A 20610-nucleotide genomic window follows, 5' to 3' on the forward strand; every position below is an offset into this window, starting at 1 on the left:
GTTTGGGGGAAGACTTTCACATTTGCAAATTAATGACCCAGTCCTAGCTGAGATGGTAATATCTAAATACTTCATTTAATAAACAAACCCATGTCTGGATTTTTAAAATAGCCGTAGACTATGGATTGGATTGTCATTCATTTGTGCTCTAAGGCATCAATCCATGACTGACTGAAGAGGCAACCAAACTGAACACACGTGTCAGGACTGTTTAAATGAAGGAAAGGAATTCACTTGACTTTTAAACTGCAGTTATTCAGATAAGCCAGTCAAAACACCAACTTCTGCAATCTGTCACTACTAAGAAAATGATGAGAACTCAAAACTATCTATTTTAAAAAACTATTTCTAAGGGCCGGGCGAGGTGGCTCACGTCTGTAATCCCAGCACTTTGGGAGGCTAAGGTGAGTGGATCATCTGAGCTCAGGGGTTTGAGACCAGCCTGGCCAACATAGTGAAACCCCGTTTCTACTAAAAATACAAAAATTAGCTGGGCATGATGTTGCACATCTGTACTCCCAGCTACTCAGGAGGCTGAGGCTGGAGAATCACTTGAACCTGGGAGGCAGAGGTTACCGTGAGCCGAGATTGCCTAGGCAAGAGAGGGAGGCTCCGCCTCAAAAACAAACAAACAAAAAACTATTTCTAATGTTATATAAGTTAATTTAGCAGGTATTTCAGCACTGTAATTACCTGACCTTCTTTGTGTCAGGTACTGTGCAGGTGCAATGACAAACTGGACAAGGTATCACAACAGAATTATAATAGAATGTGATTGATGATATGAATGCGGTAGAAATATGGATGAAGTGTGTGCACCCTGGGCTGGGGGTGGCGGTGGAGACAAGACAATCTATTGAGATATGGGAAGAAAAAACTATAAAAACTTGTCTTCACATTTTTTATCTCGTCCTTTAATTTGTTCTAAGTTTGTGTGTTTTAATATACATGATTGGTACTATGTGTGGCAGCAGCACACACAGTTTATAACTAGATATAGGCAGATATGGTGCACAGCTACCTGTGTAGGGAGCTCTGATAAAAGTGAACAGAAACAGGGACACTGTCATTTGATCCAAGGTGTGGAGGACTCAGGATGACATTCCTGAATAAGCGATATTCCACCTGAATCTTACAGGGGGCCCTGTGATTTCTCCAGGCAGAACAATTGTCAGGGGTGGGTATACTAGTTATAAGGAAAACATTGCGGCCAGGCGCGGTGGCTCACGCCTGTAATCTCAGCACTTTGGGAGGCTGTGGAGGGCAGATCACAAGGTCAGGAGTTTGAAGCCAGCCTGGCCAACATGGTGAAAACCTGTCTCTACCGAAAAAATGCAAAAATTAACTGGGCATGGTGGCATGCGCCTGTAATCCCAGCTACTCAGGAGGCAGGCCAAGGCAGGAGAATTGCTTGAACCTGGGAGGCGGAGGTTGCAGTGAGCCGAGATGGTGCCACTGCACTCCAGCCTAGGCCACAGAGCAAGACTCCATCTCAAAAAAAAAAAAAAAAAAAAAAAAAAAAAAGGAAAACATTGCAGTGTTTTCTTATATGGTTGAAAGAAGAAAAGACTTCTACAAAATGTGGTGTGGCCCAGAAGAGTCCTGAGGCACCTTGGGGCAAATGAGGGGAGAGAGAGGCAGAACTGATGGTAGAAAGGTTGAGCCCAGAGTGTGAAGAGCTTAGGGTGCTAAGTTCAAGACTCAGGTTTACCCTATCAAGTGAAGAAGAGTGGGGGGAAAGAGAAGGACATGGTGGTTTTCTGGATAATCAGATCTTTCCACGGCCCCAGTGGACAAATCTGTGGGATTTCTTCTTAGTTATGATGCTAAGAGTGGGCCTGCCTCTGTTGGAGGAAGAAGGAAGAATCAAAAAACTCCTTAGCATACAAAATGTAGCCCTGAGAATGAGAAGCCCTCATATTTTTAACAATTGGTCCATAATGAGTCCTCCTGCAGTCTATAACCAAATCCATATTGTTGGTTAGCACAGTGTTGATCTCAGACATAGGGTCAGATAAGCGTTATCTTTGGATTCACTCTCTTTTCTACTCCTAGTGATATTTTATACTGATTACTAGACACCTGCCTAAAATCACAAATATCCAAATTATGCAACCAAATGCCTTCTTGGACAACCTGCAGTACTTGACATTGTTGACAGTCTTTCCATACTATTTGTGGGTCTTGGTTGCAAGCAACAGAAATAACTGTAGCTGACTTAGGGAGAAAAGGAAGAGAAGAATATTAGGTGGCTCAAATAATGTAGGGGAACAGGGTGGACATGGTGGATGGGCAGGGAATCAGTCAAGGAGGCTAGGAAGCCAAGAATAAGTCCCAAAATCATGCTGAAGATGGATCCAGGGAATCTGCTGCTAGCCCTGGATGCTGCTGCTTACACTGTGGGAGGCACCAACGCTACCTGCAGCTGTCACTGCTGCCACCATTCACTGTCGTGTATCCTGCAGCATCCCTCACTTCTTTCGTGGAGCCTGAGGCACAGGTGCTGATGGGCCGAGTCCAGGTTGTACCCCTGCATCCTAGCTGCAAGGGAGGCTGGGAAAGTAATCAGGCTTTACCTAATAGATGAGAAATTCCCCAAACATAGCAAAGGGGCTCAGATGCTGGCAAGCCAAAAAGAAAGCTAAATGTTCACTTTCTGTCCCTTTCTGAAACACGTCTGTGTTGTTTCCATCACACAGGCTAATGTGGTTCCCTCCTACCTCTCTGCTTTGCCACTAGCTTCTCTTCCTTGTGACAATGGCCCTTGTGATACCATAGAAAGATGTTTGGTCTTTGTCCCTGGTTCCTAGCACAGAACTGCTAAAACCCTTGAAACTTCAATGATAGAGGTACCAAGAGCTTCTTTTGTTCTAATGGTCTCAGTGGGCTCCTAGATAGCCTCAGGATGAGGGCTGATTGCCAAAAAGACCACACCTTGATTAGAAGCTTGGAAGTCCCAGCCCCACCCCCAACAAACCTCTGGGGGAACAGGAGGAGCTGCTAAAGATTGAGTTAATCAGCAATGGCCAATTATGTAGTCAATCATGCCTATGTGGTGAAACCTCCATTAAAACTCCTAAATAGGTCGGGCGGGTGTCTCACACCTGTAATCCCAGCACTTTGGGAGGCCAAGGCAGGCGGATGGTCTGAGGTCAGGAGTTCAAGACCAGCCTGGCTAATATGGCAAAACCCTGTCTCTACTAAAAAGACAAAAAATTAGCTGGGCTTGGTGGTACACGCCTAGTTCCAGCTACCCATCTGGGAGGCTGAAGCAGAAGAATCGCTTGAACCCGGTAGGCGGAGGTTGCAGTGAGCTGAGATCATGCCATTGCACGCCAGCCTGGGCTACAAGAGTGAAACTCCATCTCAAAAACAAAAATAAAAACAAAAAACCCTAAATAGTTGGATCTGGAGAACTTCTGAGTTGGCAAACACATTTATGTGATGCAAGGGTGGCACAGCCCAACTCCACAGGGACAGAAGCTCCTATGCTCAGGACTCTTCCGGACCTCAGTCTATGTACCTCTTCAGCTGGCTGCTCATTTTTATGTTTAATAGTGTTCTTCATAATAAACCAGTAAACATAAATAATGTGCCTTCCTGAGCTCCATGAGCCTTTCTAGCAAATTACTGAAACTGAGTAGGTCGTGAGAACAGAAGTAGAAGTACCCGACTTGTGAGTAGCATCTGAAGTGGGGTCAGTCTTCTGGGACTGAGCCCTTTAACCCGTGAGATGTGATGCTAATTTCAGGTACATAGTGTCAGAATTGAATTGAATTGTTGGACACCCAGTTGGTGTCAGCGTTGGAGTAGTGTTGGAAAAGACACGGAGTTTGGTGTCAAGAGGAAAAAAACTGAACAGCTCCAAGCTGATGTCTCCACTTTGGTGTTACTCCAATCGCCCCTCTCTCCCTATCCTCAATAACTCCCGTTTCTCTTCTCATCTTTTTGTGGGTCACTTCACATCTATATTTTAGTTGATAACTATTCTCTAAGCTCCAGTCGTTGTGTCTACCTGAGTACTGAACATTTCTTTGCAGATGGTTCACCCTCACCTCAAAAGCAATTTGTCCAAAATGGAAAACCAGATCTTTTCAATTAACAAGCTCTTCTCTCTAACTTCTCTAACCATGGTACTTAGCCATTCAGATTCTAAACTTCAGAATCATTTTTAGTTCAGTCTGGTTAATCCTAAGACTTTTTGATATATCCTTCATGATAGCTCTTTCATCCACCTTATTTTACTAATTCTCTAGCCACCACTCTAGTTCATTTCCTTATTAACTTATGTCTAGACTATTGCAAATGTCTTCAAGCAAGTCTCACTAGCATCTGTCTAGACTCTCCCCCGTACATCCTGGACTCTGCCCTTACAGTCCTCTTAGTGGGCTACTTAGATCTAAGTGTCAGTCTCTCAACACACAATGGTTCCCACTGACTACAGAAGAAAGTACAGCTTTGTAAACTTGCCATTTAAGCCGTCAAGAGTCTTGCCACAACTTCCTTACTTGTTCTAACATTGTATAGTCTAAAATTTACTTCAAACATTTAAACAAACTAAGGGTTGTTATCTAGTGGGATGATAGAAAGAAGACTACGTTGATTCCGATCATTTCAAGGTCCCTTAAATTCTACACCTGTAATGTTTCATCTTGCAGTATCTGCTCTTCTATTACCACTGCCCTACTTCAGTATCTTCCTATTGTCAATCGGTCCCCCAAGGTCCTTCAGTGAATCATGCAGCTTCTCTGAGCACACGACATCACATGCATCTCAAAATGTGGGGTTTCCTGCTTTCTTCTCTTTTATCTCATGTCTCTCCCAAAGTAGGTGTCAATGTACACAGCAGGGAGATGGAAACAAGACTTGCCTGCTCTGTAGAGCCAAAGAACATGACAATTTAATTTAAACAAGATAATTCCAACATCCATTTGACTTAATGCTATTTCTGAAAATTATATTTTCATTTGTGTGAAACAATTTTGCCACAGCTATTTTATTGTTATGGCAGTTGGGAAATTAATGAAGCGAATACATTTTTTAGGGAAAAAAAGACATAAAGAATGTTTTGGTTCCAGCTTCTTCAATGAAAATAAATGATGTATTTCTATGCCTAACATTCCTCCTGTAGATGACTAGAAGTCCTCGGGGCCCTGTGGCCTCCTTTCTAGTGGATCTGGTCAGCCATTCCTTCTCTTCCTCAGCTGGGACTTGGGTTCTCCCCAATGCCAGTGCCCCATTGCTGGGCTTGCTACTGGCCTCTCCAGACACCTTTCCTGTCTTCTCACCCCATCTTTGTGTGCCAGCAATACTGTTCCTGACATGATGAACTGTGGCCACACTGGTCTGCTTGCCATCCTGCAAATATCGTTTGCTTCACTGACTTCATGTCTTCTTCATTTTCCCCCTTTTCTATTTCTACTACTTTGGAGTCTTCCCTCATTTCACGACCTCTATTGAAATCCCACCTTCTCCCTGAAACCATCCTCAATCATCCATGTCAGAGTTTTCCTTCACCAAGCACACTCCATCTGGACCTCTCCTATAACTGCCCTGTTCGGTAATTATTTGTATGGTTACTTGGTAGGTGGTAAAGAGCTATACTAAAGTAAGATGACATTCTTTGTACTTTTATCTTTTCAGAGATTTTGTGAGTTCCTGAAGGGCAGAAGCTGAATTCTCAGCCTTGTTTCATGCCCTGGCATCGAGCACACCATCTTTTCAAAGCAGAAGATGAGGTGTTTTAGCTTGGATGTGTAGAGCAAGGGGAGAATTATTGGCAATGCAGTGCCACTGAGGCATGAGAATAGGGTCTGGAGGCAGGGAACCTAAGGCCGATTCATGCTAACTTCCTAGAACTAAATCAAAAGGAAAACCCCAACTTTCCACACCTAAGTAATAAAAGGACCTGAGACTACTCCTTTTGCAAACTCCCAACCCCTTTTCTGTGTGGCAGATGGAAAACTGAAAGTATCAATGATTGGTTGCTTTCCACAACCAATCAGTTTGCATAGGAGTGTAACTTTGTAACTTTGCTTCAGCCCGATTGGCTGCTTTCCTTAACCAATCAGACTGATTGCAGGTCAAGTCTTTGTGTGCAGAGAAGTGTAACTTTGTGCCTTCACTTTAGCCTCTGATTGGTTGCTTTCCACAACCCATCAGACGTTTGCATAGGGTGTAACTTTATGTTAACTTAACCCTCTGATTGCAGACCACTACTTCATTTGCATAGGGTGTACACTAAGTGACCAATGGGAACCTTTAGAGGGTATTTAAACCCCAAAAAATTCTGGAACTGGGCTCTTGAGCCCCTATGCTCAGGCCACTCCCCTTCTGCAGAGTGTGTACTTCTGTTTCCAATAAATCTCTTTGTTGCACCATTCTTTCCTTGCTTTATTTGTGCATTTTGCCCAATTCTTTGTTCAAAACACCAAGAATCTGGACACCTTCAACTGGTACCCACCACCAAAACCCAGCTATCCTCTATTCTGGGACAGCACTTTCTCCCCCTTCAATGAAACATGAGCATAAGTGACTTGTGACACTTTCACTGGGAGCATTGGATTGCTGGTGCTTGGCTCTCCAGCACACCCTTCCCTGGCAACAACGATTGTGGAGAGCTTGAGTTGAGATGCGGCCAGCCCAGAGCACTAACAATGGGGAACAGCTGGCCTGGAGGGTTGCCCGCACTGCAGCAGGCTTGGCATTACTTGGCATGACTAGGAAAGCCTTTATGTTAAGCCACTGAAAATGTCGGGTTGTTTGTTACCATGGCATAACCTTGCCCATCTGATACTTATTATTTTAAATCTCTAATGATTGGGGGTAAAAGGTGACTCTGAGCCCGAGTTGGCTTCTTAGAAATCTGGCACCTCAAATACAGCAGATCTAAAACTAAACAGGGAGTAACCAAGTGCAGTGGGTAAGAGAAAGGGTTTTGGAGTTAGGTTGATACAGATTTTAATACTGGCTTCCACAATGTACAAATTATGCATCCTAAACTGGCAGTTTTCAAACTTTGTGGTCTCATGACCCCTTTACATTCTGAAAAATTGGGGACTCCAAACAGCATTCGTTTATTTGGGTTACATCTGTGAATATTTTCTGTATTAGAATTAAAACAGAAATTTAAACATATGTATTAATTCATTTTAAATGAACAATAAGCCATATTAGTTAATATGTTATGCTTTTACGAAAAATATATTTTCCGAACAAAAAAATTCATGAGAAGCGTATCATTGTTTTATATTTTTGCAGATCCCTATAATGTCTGGTTTAATAGGAGACAGGTAGATTCTCATAATTTGTTTCTTCATTTTATTTATTTTGGATGACATAAAGGAAGAAAATGCAGCCTCACACAGATATGTAGTTGGAAAAGGGTCATTTGGAAAATATCGTTTCATCAGAGTATGCAATCTTCCAAGGGTTGAGACATTTCATTACACAATATTTTAAAATCACATTTGTGAACACCACCATTGATCTCATTACAAAGTCTTTAAGGATGGGGAAGCTGTTAAACTCATGGCAGCACATACACGTTTTCCAAAATTCTAATTTCACTTGGAAGGTTGATTTGTATTACTGTAAACAAATTACATCGTTGTTTTCCTTAAAGTGACAGGCTCCTTTTATTTTTGAGAAAATGCCCAGTACCTAAACCTGAAAAACCTGAATAAGTTTGCCATTTTTTAAATGGATTAAACATGGCATTACATGAAAAATGCAGCTAGTTCAGCTTGCAACTCAAGCAATCTCACAAGTGTTTTTTGAGACATCATGCTTTAATATGTAGAAGTACTTTTATGCTTACCCCTCAACTCGTTACACAAAATATTATAAAGATGAATACTCAAGGGTGTAATTTAATAAACTTAGTAATTTTTACTGCTTCATCAAGGACCTTGTAAGTGAACCTGGCTTATTTTGTTTGTCTGTTTTCCCACTGTAAGCATAGTTTGGTGCCACTACCTTGACTAGTGCTACAGCAGTAGATAGCACTTTTATCCTTGATTGCTTTTGCACCATTGGTGGAAATACACACGCAGTAAAAGTAATGTGTTAGTATTGCTATAAAAGTAGTTTTGACCTTGCAAACCTGGATACCCTGAGTGTCAGGGACCCCTAAGAGAATCACTGTCCTTAGGCAAGCTACTAAAGTAGGAATGACAGTCATAAAGCTGTTTAGAAAACTAAATATTATTCAACATGAAATAAAGTATGTATAGCATTTAGTATAGTGCATGGTATATAACAAGCATTTCAGTAAAGGTTAGCTATTACTATGCATCTGTTGATAATGTGAGGGCATTGCTGTCACTTACACTAGCAGTAATGATAATCTTTCCTTTTTCTCCACAAACTCATTCCTCTGGCAGATCTCTGTTTTAGTTAATTGCCTCATTTGTCTCCTCTGTGGCCTCTCTCTTTGCTCCAGCCAGTATTGACTCACTCGCAAGTACAATTGATCTGACCTCTGTTGTGCCCTCACAGCAATCCCTTCCCTTCTATTCCTGTTGCTACTACCTCCATTAAATAACAGGGTTTCCATTGAAGGCAGTTCTGGCTGTTGGTATTTGACCTGCCTGAGACTCAGTTTACTAATCTTGTAAAGTGGAAATAATAGTCCTGTCACGGGTTTTTTTTTTTTTTTTTTTTGGTGTGGGGTTAACTGAAATAATATATTTGAAAGTAACTAGCAGAGTGCCTAGCTATTGCATGTGTTCAGTACATGTTAGTTTTCCTTCCTTTCCCCTTTCCTCGTAATTTTTTTAAGCCACGCTTTTTTCTTTCCTTCCCCTCTCTAATCCATCCACAACATTACCACTGAATTAAACTTCTCATAGCACTGATCAATCATTAAATCAGTACCGAACTCACATGAACTGAGTGTTCATCGTGTGAATTCATCACAATTGAAATACTCATTATTTTTCTGATAAGGGTTGCCGAGTTAGGACAACAGGTAGGCCTTACGAGCTACAGTCTTGTAGTGGAGGTTTTGGTCATCACCTGCTGAAACATCCTTCCATCTATCCACTGCTCATTGCCCCACTCAAGGGAAGGCCATTCTCTTAGCATGGTGCCTGAGCCCCTGTTCAGTGTGGTCCTAACCACCCTCCCCTCCATGTTCCCTCTTGTGATGGCCAAACTGAATAGCTCCTCGGTCTCTGAACTCTCGGTCTTCCATGGCATTTCTTGCCCGTCCCCTCTGCCTGGAAGGCCTTCTCCCCTTCTCTCTTGGCAACTGCATCATCTCGGTGAGGCCCCACACAGCCCCACTGATGAATGTGCTTTCCTTCTCCTTGCCCTTGTTTGCACGCTTCTTACAGGATTTCCATGTTCTGGGTGAGTTTATGGCTATTTCTGTATGTCTTGGCCCTCCTAACTAGACTGTGGTCTGCCCCAGGAAAATGCATTTTCCTCCAAACTCAGCCTGCCATATGAGGGCCTTGCACATGCAGTTACTCCGTGATACATTTGTCACAAATGCATAAAATTTTTGTTGAGTTTATTAAGCAGGATCCTACATCTGAAAGCAGCTGTTGTAAAATGAACAACTACTTATTAGCAACAGCACCAAAAACACCAACACATTTCGTGTAGGCTGCTGAACAGTCATGTCCCACGCCTTCTGTTCTTAGTAAAAGTCAAATGCAGACACTTCCTGTCATGCCTGCTATGAGTGATTCCTGATCTTTACTAAGAACAGGAGGATATGTAATTCTAAAAAAGACAGCAAAACAGCCAAGTAGATCATCTATTTCTGATTAAAAGTTTCTACGATAGCTCATTCTTGTAGACAGGCTTTATAACACTCTGTGTCTTCAAATGTCAATGGCTTCAGATTTCTGGGCTTTCCTGGGTGGTCTGCTGAGATGGTAACCTGTTATATTTCCTGGATTTTCGTTCAGGGTTGTTAGGCTGTGAGAATCCCTTCGTTAAGCCTCTTTGAATAAAAATCTTGGTTGAAAGTTTGGTTTGACAGAATGGGTTTTGCCTATAATTTTTTTTTTTTTTTCCTCCAGACAGAATCTCACTCTTTTGCCCAGGCTGGAGTGCAGTGGCGCGATCTCGGCTCATTGAAACCTCTGCCTCCCCAGTTCAAGTGATTCTCCTGCCTCAGCCTCCCGATGAGCTGGGATTACAGGCGTGCACCACCATGCCCAGTTAATTTTTATATTTTTAGTAGAGATGGGCTTTCACTACATTGGCCAGGCTGATCTCAAACACCTGACCTCAAGTGATCCACCTGCCTCAGCCTCCCAAAATGCTGGGATTACAGGTGTGAGCCACGGCACCTGGCCTTGCCTATAATATTTGAATAGCTTTGGAAGCAATGTGAGACAAGCTCATTGAGGGCATTAAAGAAACCATCGCATGTCATCAACGTATTCTTCCTGAGCACGTGCAGTGGGGCTGTGGCCCCGGGTCCTCTCTGAGTGATGAAAGTTTTGCTCCCTCTCTTCTCTTCCTGTTTTGCTCTTATCCATGGGGAACATAGATTATCTTCCTCCCCAAACACTAAAGCATAAGGTACAAGTGATGAGTCTTTCTCCTGTAACCCCTCAGTGGTTACCCCACTGATTGTGGGGTACAGGGATGATCAGCAGATAATGAAAGTACTGTAGCGTAGGTCTGATATTATAATGACCTTAAGTCCCAGAGACCCTGTTTTAGACATTCTATTTCACTGTTAAACCTTAAGACCTGATTTTAGGTTTGGAAAATAATCCTCAAGACCACTTATAATTCATAAAGCTGCTGTTGGATGCAGGAAGAGAACAGTCCTCCTGAAACAGGTTGACTGCTAATCCACTTTAGGCCTGATACTGAGAGGGCCCAGAGACTGGGAAGAGTTGGAATATGCCCTTTGGGCTTTGCTAGTATAGAAACAGGGTGTCGCGGGGGGCCCCTTCCAAGTCACAGGAGAGAGGCAGCAGGCTGAAGGGGGCAGAGTGAGAAGCTGTTCCGTCCTGCAGCCCCTCTCCCCACCCGCCACACCGCTGTTGTCTGATTTGCACATTCCTGCTGTGCCTCAGCCTGGGGCACCTGTCCTCCTTTCTCAGCTCAGGAACCTGCTATTTCGCCTTTAAGATCCTGCGCAACAGTCGCTTCTTTTCTTACAGATTCCAAATGCCCTGAGAAATTTTGTTTTTCCGGTGTGTTCCAAAGTGCTCTGATCTACGCATGCCATGCATTTATAACAAGGTAGCAAAGTTAGTTATGAACATTTTTGTCTCCCTAACTGGACTGTGAGTTCTTGGGCCCAGGGCCACGTTTTATGCTCTTTAATATCTGCCCCAGAGCTTAGCAAAGGGCACATCAGCTAGAAGTGCTCCCTATCATTTGAATGAACGAATGGAGTTCAGCCTTTTGAGCCTCAAGTATAGCTGTTGTAAGATCAGAAACCATCTGTTTGGAACTTGTTCATTAGATTATTTGGCTCTCAATGGTTTTAGCATGTCTTTACGTTCTCTTTTAGTATTTACAAAATTATCTTTAAAATTACCAGTCTGTTTTAACCACGTTGCAACAGCGCCTTCCCCAACAAAAGATGGCTCCTTGCTGCTTCCCCTGCCCCTCAACAAGGAAAGTTTCAGGGGCCAGCATGGAGGTGACAGCTGGGATTATGTTGAGTGAATCCCAAGTAGATGGCTTGCTTCATATCACAATCTTAGAGTTTATGGGATTTTTTTTCTACTTAGAGTTGTTCCTTTACAGTCAATGTTATAGGCAAGCAGTGCCTATCACGTATCTGCCAGTATCCTCATGAGTATGTTTCTCTAGGAAGCTCTCCCGACATGTGACTGGGAGAGAGAACTCCCAGAAGTCCATTTATCATATGACTAGAGTAAGTGAAAGGCAATTCTTTTTAAAATGTGAGTGATGGAGCTTTGTAATGTGCCGTTTATCTATGTCGAGAGTGGAAAGGAAGGATGCCAGGGCAAGTTTATTACTTAAACAGTGTGTTCTCTGTTGTCTTTGGGGCTTAATTTTTCCACACCTTGTTCTGGAATATAGTAATACTCTAACATGATGAATTTCCATGAAAACACTGATTAAGCACCGGGAGTTGCTTACCCACGTGGAGCAGGCATTTGATCTTATTAGTCTTCTGTGTCTAATCAAACACAGTTTGGTTACATGTTTACTACCCCACATATGCAAGGAATACTTTCTTGGAAAAAAGCAAAAACAGCTCTGGAAATTGGAAACAACCTAGAATCTCAACTAGGCAGGTAAGCTTGAGAATTTCCCAAGGATAAAAGCAACAAATTCAGTCAACCATAGATTTGACATGCTAAACTAAGAAATGAAATGGAAGGATCCCTACATTTATTTTTCCTCCCATCAAAATAGTATTGACCCAAGACCACAAACCTTGGGCGAATGGAACAAAAGGGTACTATTTGCATTCACACTAAACGGATCACACGTGAAATATTTAGTTCCCACTTTTAAGAAGTCAATACAAACCACACAGAGAGAAAATTCTTTGTCTCCAGGCCTCCTTTTCAAAACAATTGCAGCAGGTACTGCACAACTGCAGACAATAATGTCCTAATGCATTAGAGCCTAAGTCCCCTAAAGGCATTCAAGTTAAAGAGGGCTCAAGCCTACAAATGTTTATTCAGTACCTGCTTCTCTGTCTCCACGACATCCTACTTGTATTCCCAGGGCCTCATCCTCATTAAATGTTTAGCAAGTAGGTGGATGTTGTATGTCCATGTGAAAGATACCGGCATTCCTAGGGTGCTTAGCAGAGTTGCAGTCACATAGTAGGTATCCAACAAGTGACTAAATATGAAGGAAAACAGATACTGCCTTCGAGAGGTCATGAGCTAAACTAGGGCCGGGAAAAGCACTTGGCCCTGTGCACTTCCTTGGAAATAGAAGTGAGTCAAGGCTTGAGGGAGGCACGAGGGAGTTCAGAACCACTGAAGGAGTCTCTAGTTCCTACTTGTAATTGGTTTCCCCTTCAGTGCACCACACAACGCAACAGGGCTAGTCCCCTGTCAGGGCCACCACTCTACCGGGCTGGGGAGGGAGGCCCTTGGCAGTCCTGCGGGAACAGGAGGTACTCCCACATCGCCCCACTTCTCTGTATTCCAGTTTAATTAATTTTTATATTTTGAATAAAATTACACCCACTCTCTTCCATTATGGTGAACACTTAAAATTACATTTATAGAAAATTACATTTACACAAACTTGTTTAAAAGCCAAATCCCAGACCTAGGCTATTGGCCAAAATCCATTTAAAGGGGATATTAAGTAAATTAGTTGAGCTGATTAAAAACACCTTCATCAAAGTAGAGCATTGGTGCCAACAATATTAAGAGTTGAACTATTGATTACATTTTTTTTTTCACAGCAGATAATACATTAGCAGGGAGGAAAAGTGATTACTGCTCGCCTCCACTTTACAGGTGTAACTACTGATGGGGGTGACGCGGTAAGGTGGGAGGGCATAAAGGCAGGGCACGGGGCCTAGGTCAGGAGGGACGCAGAGGAGGAAGGGAGAGGAAGGGTGGAGGCTGGCGGCCGGAGCGGGCAGAGGTCAGACGCCTCGAAGGCGGGCGCCGTGCGGGCAAAGCTGAGGCCACCTCCACCGTAGCCCGTCGGGCCGGACACCCGCCGCTGCAGCTAGCCTGGCGGACACTGGAAGCGCGCACAGGGTCACTCCCGCTCCCGGCCGCCAGAGGGCGCGGCCGGCGATGGCGCGGCGGAGCTGAAGGAGGGAGGAGGGGAGCCGGCGGAGAAGGGTCAGCCGCGGCGGCAGGGCGGCGGCGGCAGCGGCAGCGGCGCAGCTCCGCTCCCCGCGCGTCTCCAGTCCCCGCGCCCAGGTAGGGTGCGCAGCCTCCGCCGCCGGGATGCGGCCGCCCGCCTGCTGGTGGCTGCTCGCGCCGCCGGCGCTGCTCGCGCTCCTCACCTGCTCCCTGGGTAAGTAGCCGGCGGCCAGACGCTCAAAGGCGAGGCGTGGGGTACGCGGACACAGTCGCCCGTGCCCCGGTCGGCGCAGGGAGGAAGGCGCCGGGCGGCCCAGCCCTGCCCCGCCGGCGCGCGTCCCGCCGTCCGGTCCCCGCCGTGCCGCGCCGTCAGCAGCGCCCTCTCGCGGCGCCCAGGTGGGACTCGGCCCCGGGACCCAAGGCGTGCCCGCTCGGCCCCTTTCGGTCCTGGGTCCCCGCCGCCGCCCCGGCCCGAGACTGGCGTCTCCATGCCTCCTCCGCCCCGAGCAGGCGGGCGGCGGGGCGGCGAGGGCGCAGCGGCCGCCCCCACAGGAAGCGCGCAGGAACTGTGCCACCGAAGAAACTTTGAAAGAGCGCGAGCGGCGGCGGCGGTCCCGCCCCCTTGCCTTCCGCCCGCGCTCAGCCGTCCTGCGCGCCCCGCGCCGGGCGGGAGGCTGGACGGGAGCCGGCGAGGCGGCCCCCGAGGTCTCGCTTCTCTTGCTCGACCCCCAGGGGGGAGGACAGCGGTCCCGGTGTCCGCGCGCCTCTCCGCAGGGCGTTCAGGACGTGCCCTGGCCCCTGAGGGTAAGCGGCCAGCTCCGCGCCAGCCGTTCCCGGATTCCGACCCGGAGGAGGACAGGGGCCTCCGCGGGAGCGGGCGCGGCGGGGAGGACGCCGTGGGGAGGCTTGCTCCTGTCTCGGGTCTCCGCTGGGAACATCAGGGGACACGTCTGCGAGCAGTGCTTGCCCGGTCTCCTGCTGCTGTAATGTCCATCCTTTTTTATTTCCATTCTCCTCGCAAGGGCATTTCCCTCCTTTATCGTAAAACGATGTGATAAAAGTTTAAAAAAAAAACAAAAAAAGAAGCAGCCTTGTAATTGACTTTTATGATAACATTTGTTCAAGTTTGAAATCTTGAGCGAAAAATTATTTTCTTTTCAGACTGTTGCAGAGTTGTCCTCTAACCCAGACTTGCTGGTGTTTCCAGCCTGTGAAAAGGCAGTAATTTCAGATTTTTTACAAATGGCAGAATGGTGCAGTTTAGGAAAAGACGTAGCGTTTTTGCGCACTGCTCTTGTTAGCCCACCGGAGCCTTTAAAGCCCGTTTTTATTTGTATTTAAGCTCTTCGAATAAGGATTAATTTGCTGCTTCTGTGTACTTCTGGCATTTCTATAGGCGCTCAATAAGTACGGGAAAAGAGCAAGATTAGTTGGTAATTAATTGTTTACATGCATGATTAATTAGCCAGCAGTGTAATTAAAAATATTAGGGCACTTGGGCAGAGAAGGCTGTAGTTGGTCTTGGGGGGCAACTGAATTTGGCTGGAATCGGCTTCAGTGGAAGAAAGGCATTGCTGGGTGGCAGCCCTGGGAGAAAGGGAGGTTGGAGGTTTGGGAAAGCGACTGGGTGACTCCTGGCTGCATCAGTTGGCTTGTTGCCTGGATGTTTTGCAACTAACCAAATGGGTGGGTGGTAGCTGAAATTGGCATTCTATTTATAGCACTGCACTTTATAATGCTGTACTGGGGGTATAATATTTGTGTATAATATATACAACATATGGGCTGAAATGCACATTTGTATTGCTGTGTATTTTTTACTATCCGTGGGGGAATATTTGCACTGTCCAAATTTGATAATACACTGAAGGACATTCAGAATGCACTAAAATGTCAACACATTTTTAGAGATGTCTGTTAGCCTTGTGAAGTTGTCAGATAAGCACAATAAATAAGACATAAAATGCATTAAAAGGTCCCTGTGAGACATTTGGGCTTTGTGAACTGGCTTTCATGGGTTGGCACAGACGGGAGGCTGTATTCTTCGAGGTCTGAAGTGACTCATGAATACCTTTTATGGAGCTCTGCTTCGATTTAGGGGAAGGGCACTGACACGTATAAAGATGTCCCCACTTAAGATGTTCTTGGAATCTTGCTGAAACAGACAATGTGACAGCCGTTTTGAGGCATGTGAACAATCTTGATAGTTTATAAATACCTTAAATATTCCCATGTAAAATGGGCCTGACTATATAGTTTCTCCACAAACTAGAACATACTTGTTTATGTGTTTAGAGAAAAGTCAATATAGAAAATTTCTTTTAAACCCACATGCATATACAGACACGGTTCACTGCAACTTTGGTTCTAAAGTCTGGCACCAGTTTCAGAATGGGAAGATTGATTCAAGCCTCCAGGTTACCATTTGTTAGCTGTGTGGCTTTTAGTGGTTTTGAGCTTCAGTTTTCTCATATGAACAGGACGCATAGACTGGATAGAATGCTAGCATTTTGCCATCTCTTGCAGTTTTAACATACTGACCCCATTGTAGCAGAGACTGCCAGCTGCCTGCGCAGTAACCCTTTGGCCCCTGTTTTCCTAACAAAACTAATATAATCCGGGTTGGGGGGAAGGGTGGAGGAATGATGGTGGGGTGGTGGTGGCAGCGGTGGCAGCAGCAATGTGAAACATTTCTCTCAGTGGCCTTTGCATATGGGGGCAGCTAGTCTCTACAGAGCTATCTTTAGAGATTGTTGGGTGGGGCTCCTGGTAAAGCTCATTCAAGGTGGCCTACTCAGCTGGGATGCATGCCTTTTCTGTTATCCTCCTTCCCATTGCCTATTAAGTGGATCTGATGGATGGAGCCATGGTGGCCATCTTGTGACCATGAGGTGACCTTGAAGATGGAAGCCAGCATAAGGATGGTAGAGGAGAAAGGTAGAAGAAGCCTGGATGCCAGATGGATGTGGAGCATCATGCCAAGTCTGCATGGCCTGTTTGCAGACTTGTATTGCATGAGATTGTATGCAACCAAACCCAATCCTATTGCCAAACCTAATCCTAATTATAGAAGAAGCTTATTTGAACCAATTATATTGATAAAATAATAGGTATTAGCTTTTATTTTTCACAACCCTGTCTCTTCTCTGTGTGAGCCAATTTTGTATTTCTTAGCACCTGCCAAAATTGGGGATGGTTTTTCATTCTGAGCCAGGTCTTGCCCAGATTCCTTTCATTGCAGTGAGTCAGAAATTTTAGGACACCAAGAGTCAGACCTAATTCCAGGTTGTTTTGTGTGTTTTGATTCTTAAAACCTCTTCGTTTCTTAAGCAGTATGCAGATATTACTGGCACAGATTTTAATCTTCTGGATGGATTCTTTGTCATCCAAGTAATCCAGGACCCCCGAATTGGCATGGCCCCCCGGTCATGGACTTGACCCAGGGGAGTTTGCCAGTAGCCGACAGCTAAGCTAGTGGGAGGGAGGGAGAGCATCTGTTTCAAATAGCAGTGTGAATTGAAAGGAGATGTGGTAACTTCCTTGGGGACAAACATTGTGGGCTCGGTATTTGAGCACTTCCTTATAATTGGCTCTTGGAGCCAGGTTTTTGTGTGTTTTACTAGACTTGTTATGAAGCAAGCAAGCAAGCATAATTTTTAGGCATAAAGGTATTACTTAGAGAAAAGTTGCAAATGTTCTATGTTTTTCCTCTTGTAGCACTCCGTGTGGTCCATCTTTGGCTTTGCACAGATTACTTCTTAAGAACAATATTTGGGAGTCTCCATAGGTTAATCTCATCTTTCCCATGGTAAAGGAAAAGTTGTGAGTTTCAAGGGTTCATCAGACCTATTGAGGAAGTTCTCCCTTGCTACCGTGATTTCAAAGTTCTAGTCACTAAGCAACCCCCAAAGAAACCTGATTTAATGTAGGTGTTGACTTGAACTACTCGAAGAATGTCAATTTTAAAATCGTGTTAAAAGGAAAAACTGCCCAAAGCATCTCATTTATTCAGAGTAATGTGGGTACCTACTGTGTGTCAGGCATCGTGATATTGCAGAAACAAGACAGATCTAGTCTGTCTCTACCCTTGGGGAGCTTGCACCCCAAAAGGCAAGGTGATATTAAACAGTAACGACTGCAGAACGAATTGTGTCTGTGCTAAATGCCGTGGAAGAGATGTTCAGGATGCTGTGAGAACATGTTGCAGGGAGACAGATGGATTTTGCCTAGACTGGGGAGATGGATCTCAACAGGGAGCCATCTTGCACCTCAGGGAACGTTTGTTGCTGTCTGGATACTTTTTGGTTATCCCAGGGGCTGGTTTGGCAGAGGGTGCTACTGACATCTAGAGTCAGGGATGCCGCTGAACATCCTACAGGGGCACAGGACAGTTCCACCCTACCGTCGAACAATTAATTATTGGATCCAAAATGTCAACAGTGCCAAGGTTGAGAAACTGTGGGGTAAGGGTCAAGGAAGGCTTCTTAGAAGATGTGACGTTAGAGCTCAGACCCGAAGGGGAAGCAGAGATCTTATGGTAAGTGGGGGGCAAAGCTTGGTGGTGAAAGAGCCAAGTGGAGAGAGGACAGAGGACTGAAAGGCTGGCAAGATCAGTAGGGGCCAGGTTAGGCAGGGCCTTGCAGATCAGGGGGACGTATTTTGGGGTCGTCCTCAGAGCAGGGGGAAGTGTTTGAAGGGCTGTAATGGGGCAGTATGTGATATGGCTGCCTTTTCGTGATGGATGTTCCATGAAGCAGGAGTTGGAGGGGGCTGTCGTAGCTGTGGGGAACTGTGAGGAGGCTGCTGGAGACAGGTTGTGAGAGATGGTTAAGAATCTCTCAGACTCTGGGACTGATTGGGTTTCGTGTGCTGAGAGAAAGGGTGGGGGCAAGGATGAGTCATACATTTCCGTCACATCCACCATGGGTAGTAGTGCTGTTTACTAACTTGGGCACTGAAGGAAGAGGACCAGGTTTTCAGAAACAGTTTTATATAGTTCAATGTACATAACATAGGGTTTATTAAGTGTAATGAATTCTAAGTGTACAGTTCTGTGGCATTAAGTACTTACACCATTTTTTGAAATGTACTTTGACTTTTAATTTTAGTGGGAGGTGAAGCTGCATAAGTTCAGTTTTGGACAAACTGAGTTCAAAATGCATGTGAGATGGCCAGGTACTGTGTCAGGTGAGCAGTTAGATATTTAGGTCTGTAGAGGACAGGCCTGGCTGGAAGGTATTTTGGGGGGTCATTATATTAGGTGGCAATTTGAGTAGGTTTTTTTTTTTTTTTTTTTTTGTTGGGTGTCTGTCTGGGCATGGTGGCTCAAACCTGTAATCCCAGCACTTTAGGAGGCTGAGGCAGGCAGATCATTTGAGGTCAGGAGTTCAGGACCAGCCTGGCCAACAAGGTGAAACCCTGTCTCTACTAAAAATACAAAAAAATTAGCCAGGTGTGGTGATGCGTGTTTGTAGTCCCATCTACTCGGGAGGCTGAGGCAGGAGAATCGCTTGAACCCAGGAGGCCGAGGTTGTAGTGAGCAAAGATTGCACCACTGTGCCTGGGTGACAGAATGAGACTCTATCTAAAAAAAAAAAAAAAAAAAAAAAAAAAAGTTGGCAGGTCTGGCTATGTGGCCCAGGCTGGACCTGAACTCCTGGCCTCAAGTGATCTGTCTGCCTCAGTCTCCCAGTCAGCTGGGACTACAGGCATGTTCCACTGCACTTGGTTGTTTTATTGTGTGTTTTTCTTTTGTGTGTGTGTGTGTGTGTGTTTTAAAGGAAGAGAGCCTTGATTAACAGAATAAATTCATTTAAGCATTTACTCAAAATGTATATATACCAAGATTTGGTAGAAGTTGGAGAGGACAGTAGTCTTTATCTACATATATCTACATGTTGTGAAGCTGAGGGTTTAGACAAAACAAAAATAAAAACAAAAACAAGTATAAGTGTTGTCAAATAAGAGGTGAACGTATCTTAAGTATAGCAGTGTCATTTCCTCCTGGGGATATGACTTATTTTCTCTCCTAAAAGAATATTTTATGTAGCTGAAAAGATGATATATTTTAGTTTACATCATTACTTCCCCGTAAGAAACTCAAGGCTCTTTACATATCACGTTGAATTTATCTTCTCTGGATCCTTGAGGGGGGAGATGGAGGAGGTTGTTTTTCATTTATGAGCTGAATGAAGTCAAGGAAGTTAAACGGCCACAGCCTGTTGTGAAAATAGCCACATTCAGTTACCTTGAGTTCCTGTCTAGTTGTGCATCTTAGTGGCTGTCAGACTTCAGAGAATCATCTGAGTGTCTTAAAGAAGCCCCTATTTGTTAAAATGCAGATTCTTGCGTTCTAGCTCCAGATTTTCTGATTCAGAAGATCTGAAATGAGACCTCCAGGTAAGTTGTCTGTGAAGCCAGGTGTGAGAACCCTGCCTGGGCCACCATAGGCCCAGGTATAAACTAGGACTCTTATTGGGTGATTTCTGTGAACATCTGTGGAATATAAAGATGATCTAGGCCGGGTGCAGTAGCTCACACATGTAATCCCAGCACTTTGGGAGGCCGAGGTGGGTGGATCATGAGATCAGGGGTTCAATACCAGCCTGGTCAACATAGTGAAACCCTGTCTCTACTAAAAATACAAAAAAAAAAATTAGCCAGGTGTGGTGGCGGGTGCTTGTAATCCCAGCTACTCAGGAGACTGAGGCGGGAGAATCGGAGGTTGCAGTGAGCCACGATCACGCCACTGCACTCCAGCCCGGGCGACAGTGCGAGACTCCATCTCAGAAAACAAAACAAAACAAAAAAAAGATGATCGATGGTTGTTTTGCCTTAAAAAAAGTAAGGAGTTGTTCTGGAGAGAGCAAAG

General features: G+C 44.9%; 2 protein-coding genes across 7 annotated transcripts in view; one reads left to right on the plus strand and one right to left on the minus strand.

Moving 5' to 3' along the window:
- The window catches only part of HMGB1 (high mobility group box 1), a 979364-nt gene that overhangs the window by 706154 nt on the left and 252600 nt on the right, over positions 1 to 20610 (minus strand). The gene's annotated exons all lie outside the window — the stretch shown is intronic.
- B3GLCT (beta 3-glucosyltransferase) overlaps positions 13775 to 20610 on the plus strand; it is a 389525-nt gene continuing 382689 nt past the window's right edge. For 2 of the 4 annotated variants that reach the window (XM_050766880.1, XM_050766879.1), the window contains exon 1: positions 13853 to 13953. In XM_050766880.1, coding sequence (XP_050622837.1) covers positions 13884 to 13953 — 70 coding nt within the window. In that variant the 5' untranslated portion in view covers positions 13853 to 13883. Of the gene's footprint in view, positions 13954 to 19820; positions 20139 to 20610 lie in introns of those variants that run through there. The other 2 variants (XM_050766878.1, XM_050766881.1) reach the window with 2 other exon arrangements.

The sequence above is a fragment of the Macaca thibetana genome, chromosome 17, assembly GCF_024542745.1.
Source record: "Macaca thibetana thibetana isolate TM-01 chromosome 17, ASM2454274v1, whole genome shotgun sequence".
Classification (NCBI taxonomy): Eukaryota; Metazoa; Chordata; class Mammalia; order Primates; family Cercopithecidae; genus Macaca; species Macaca thibetana.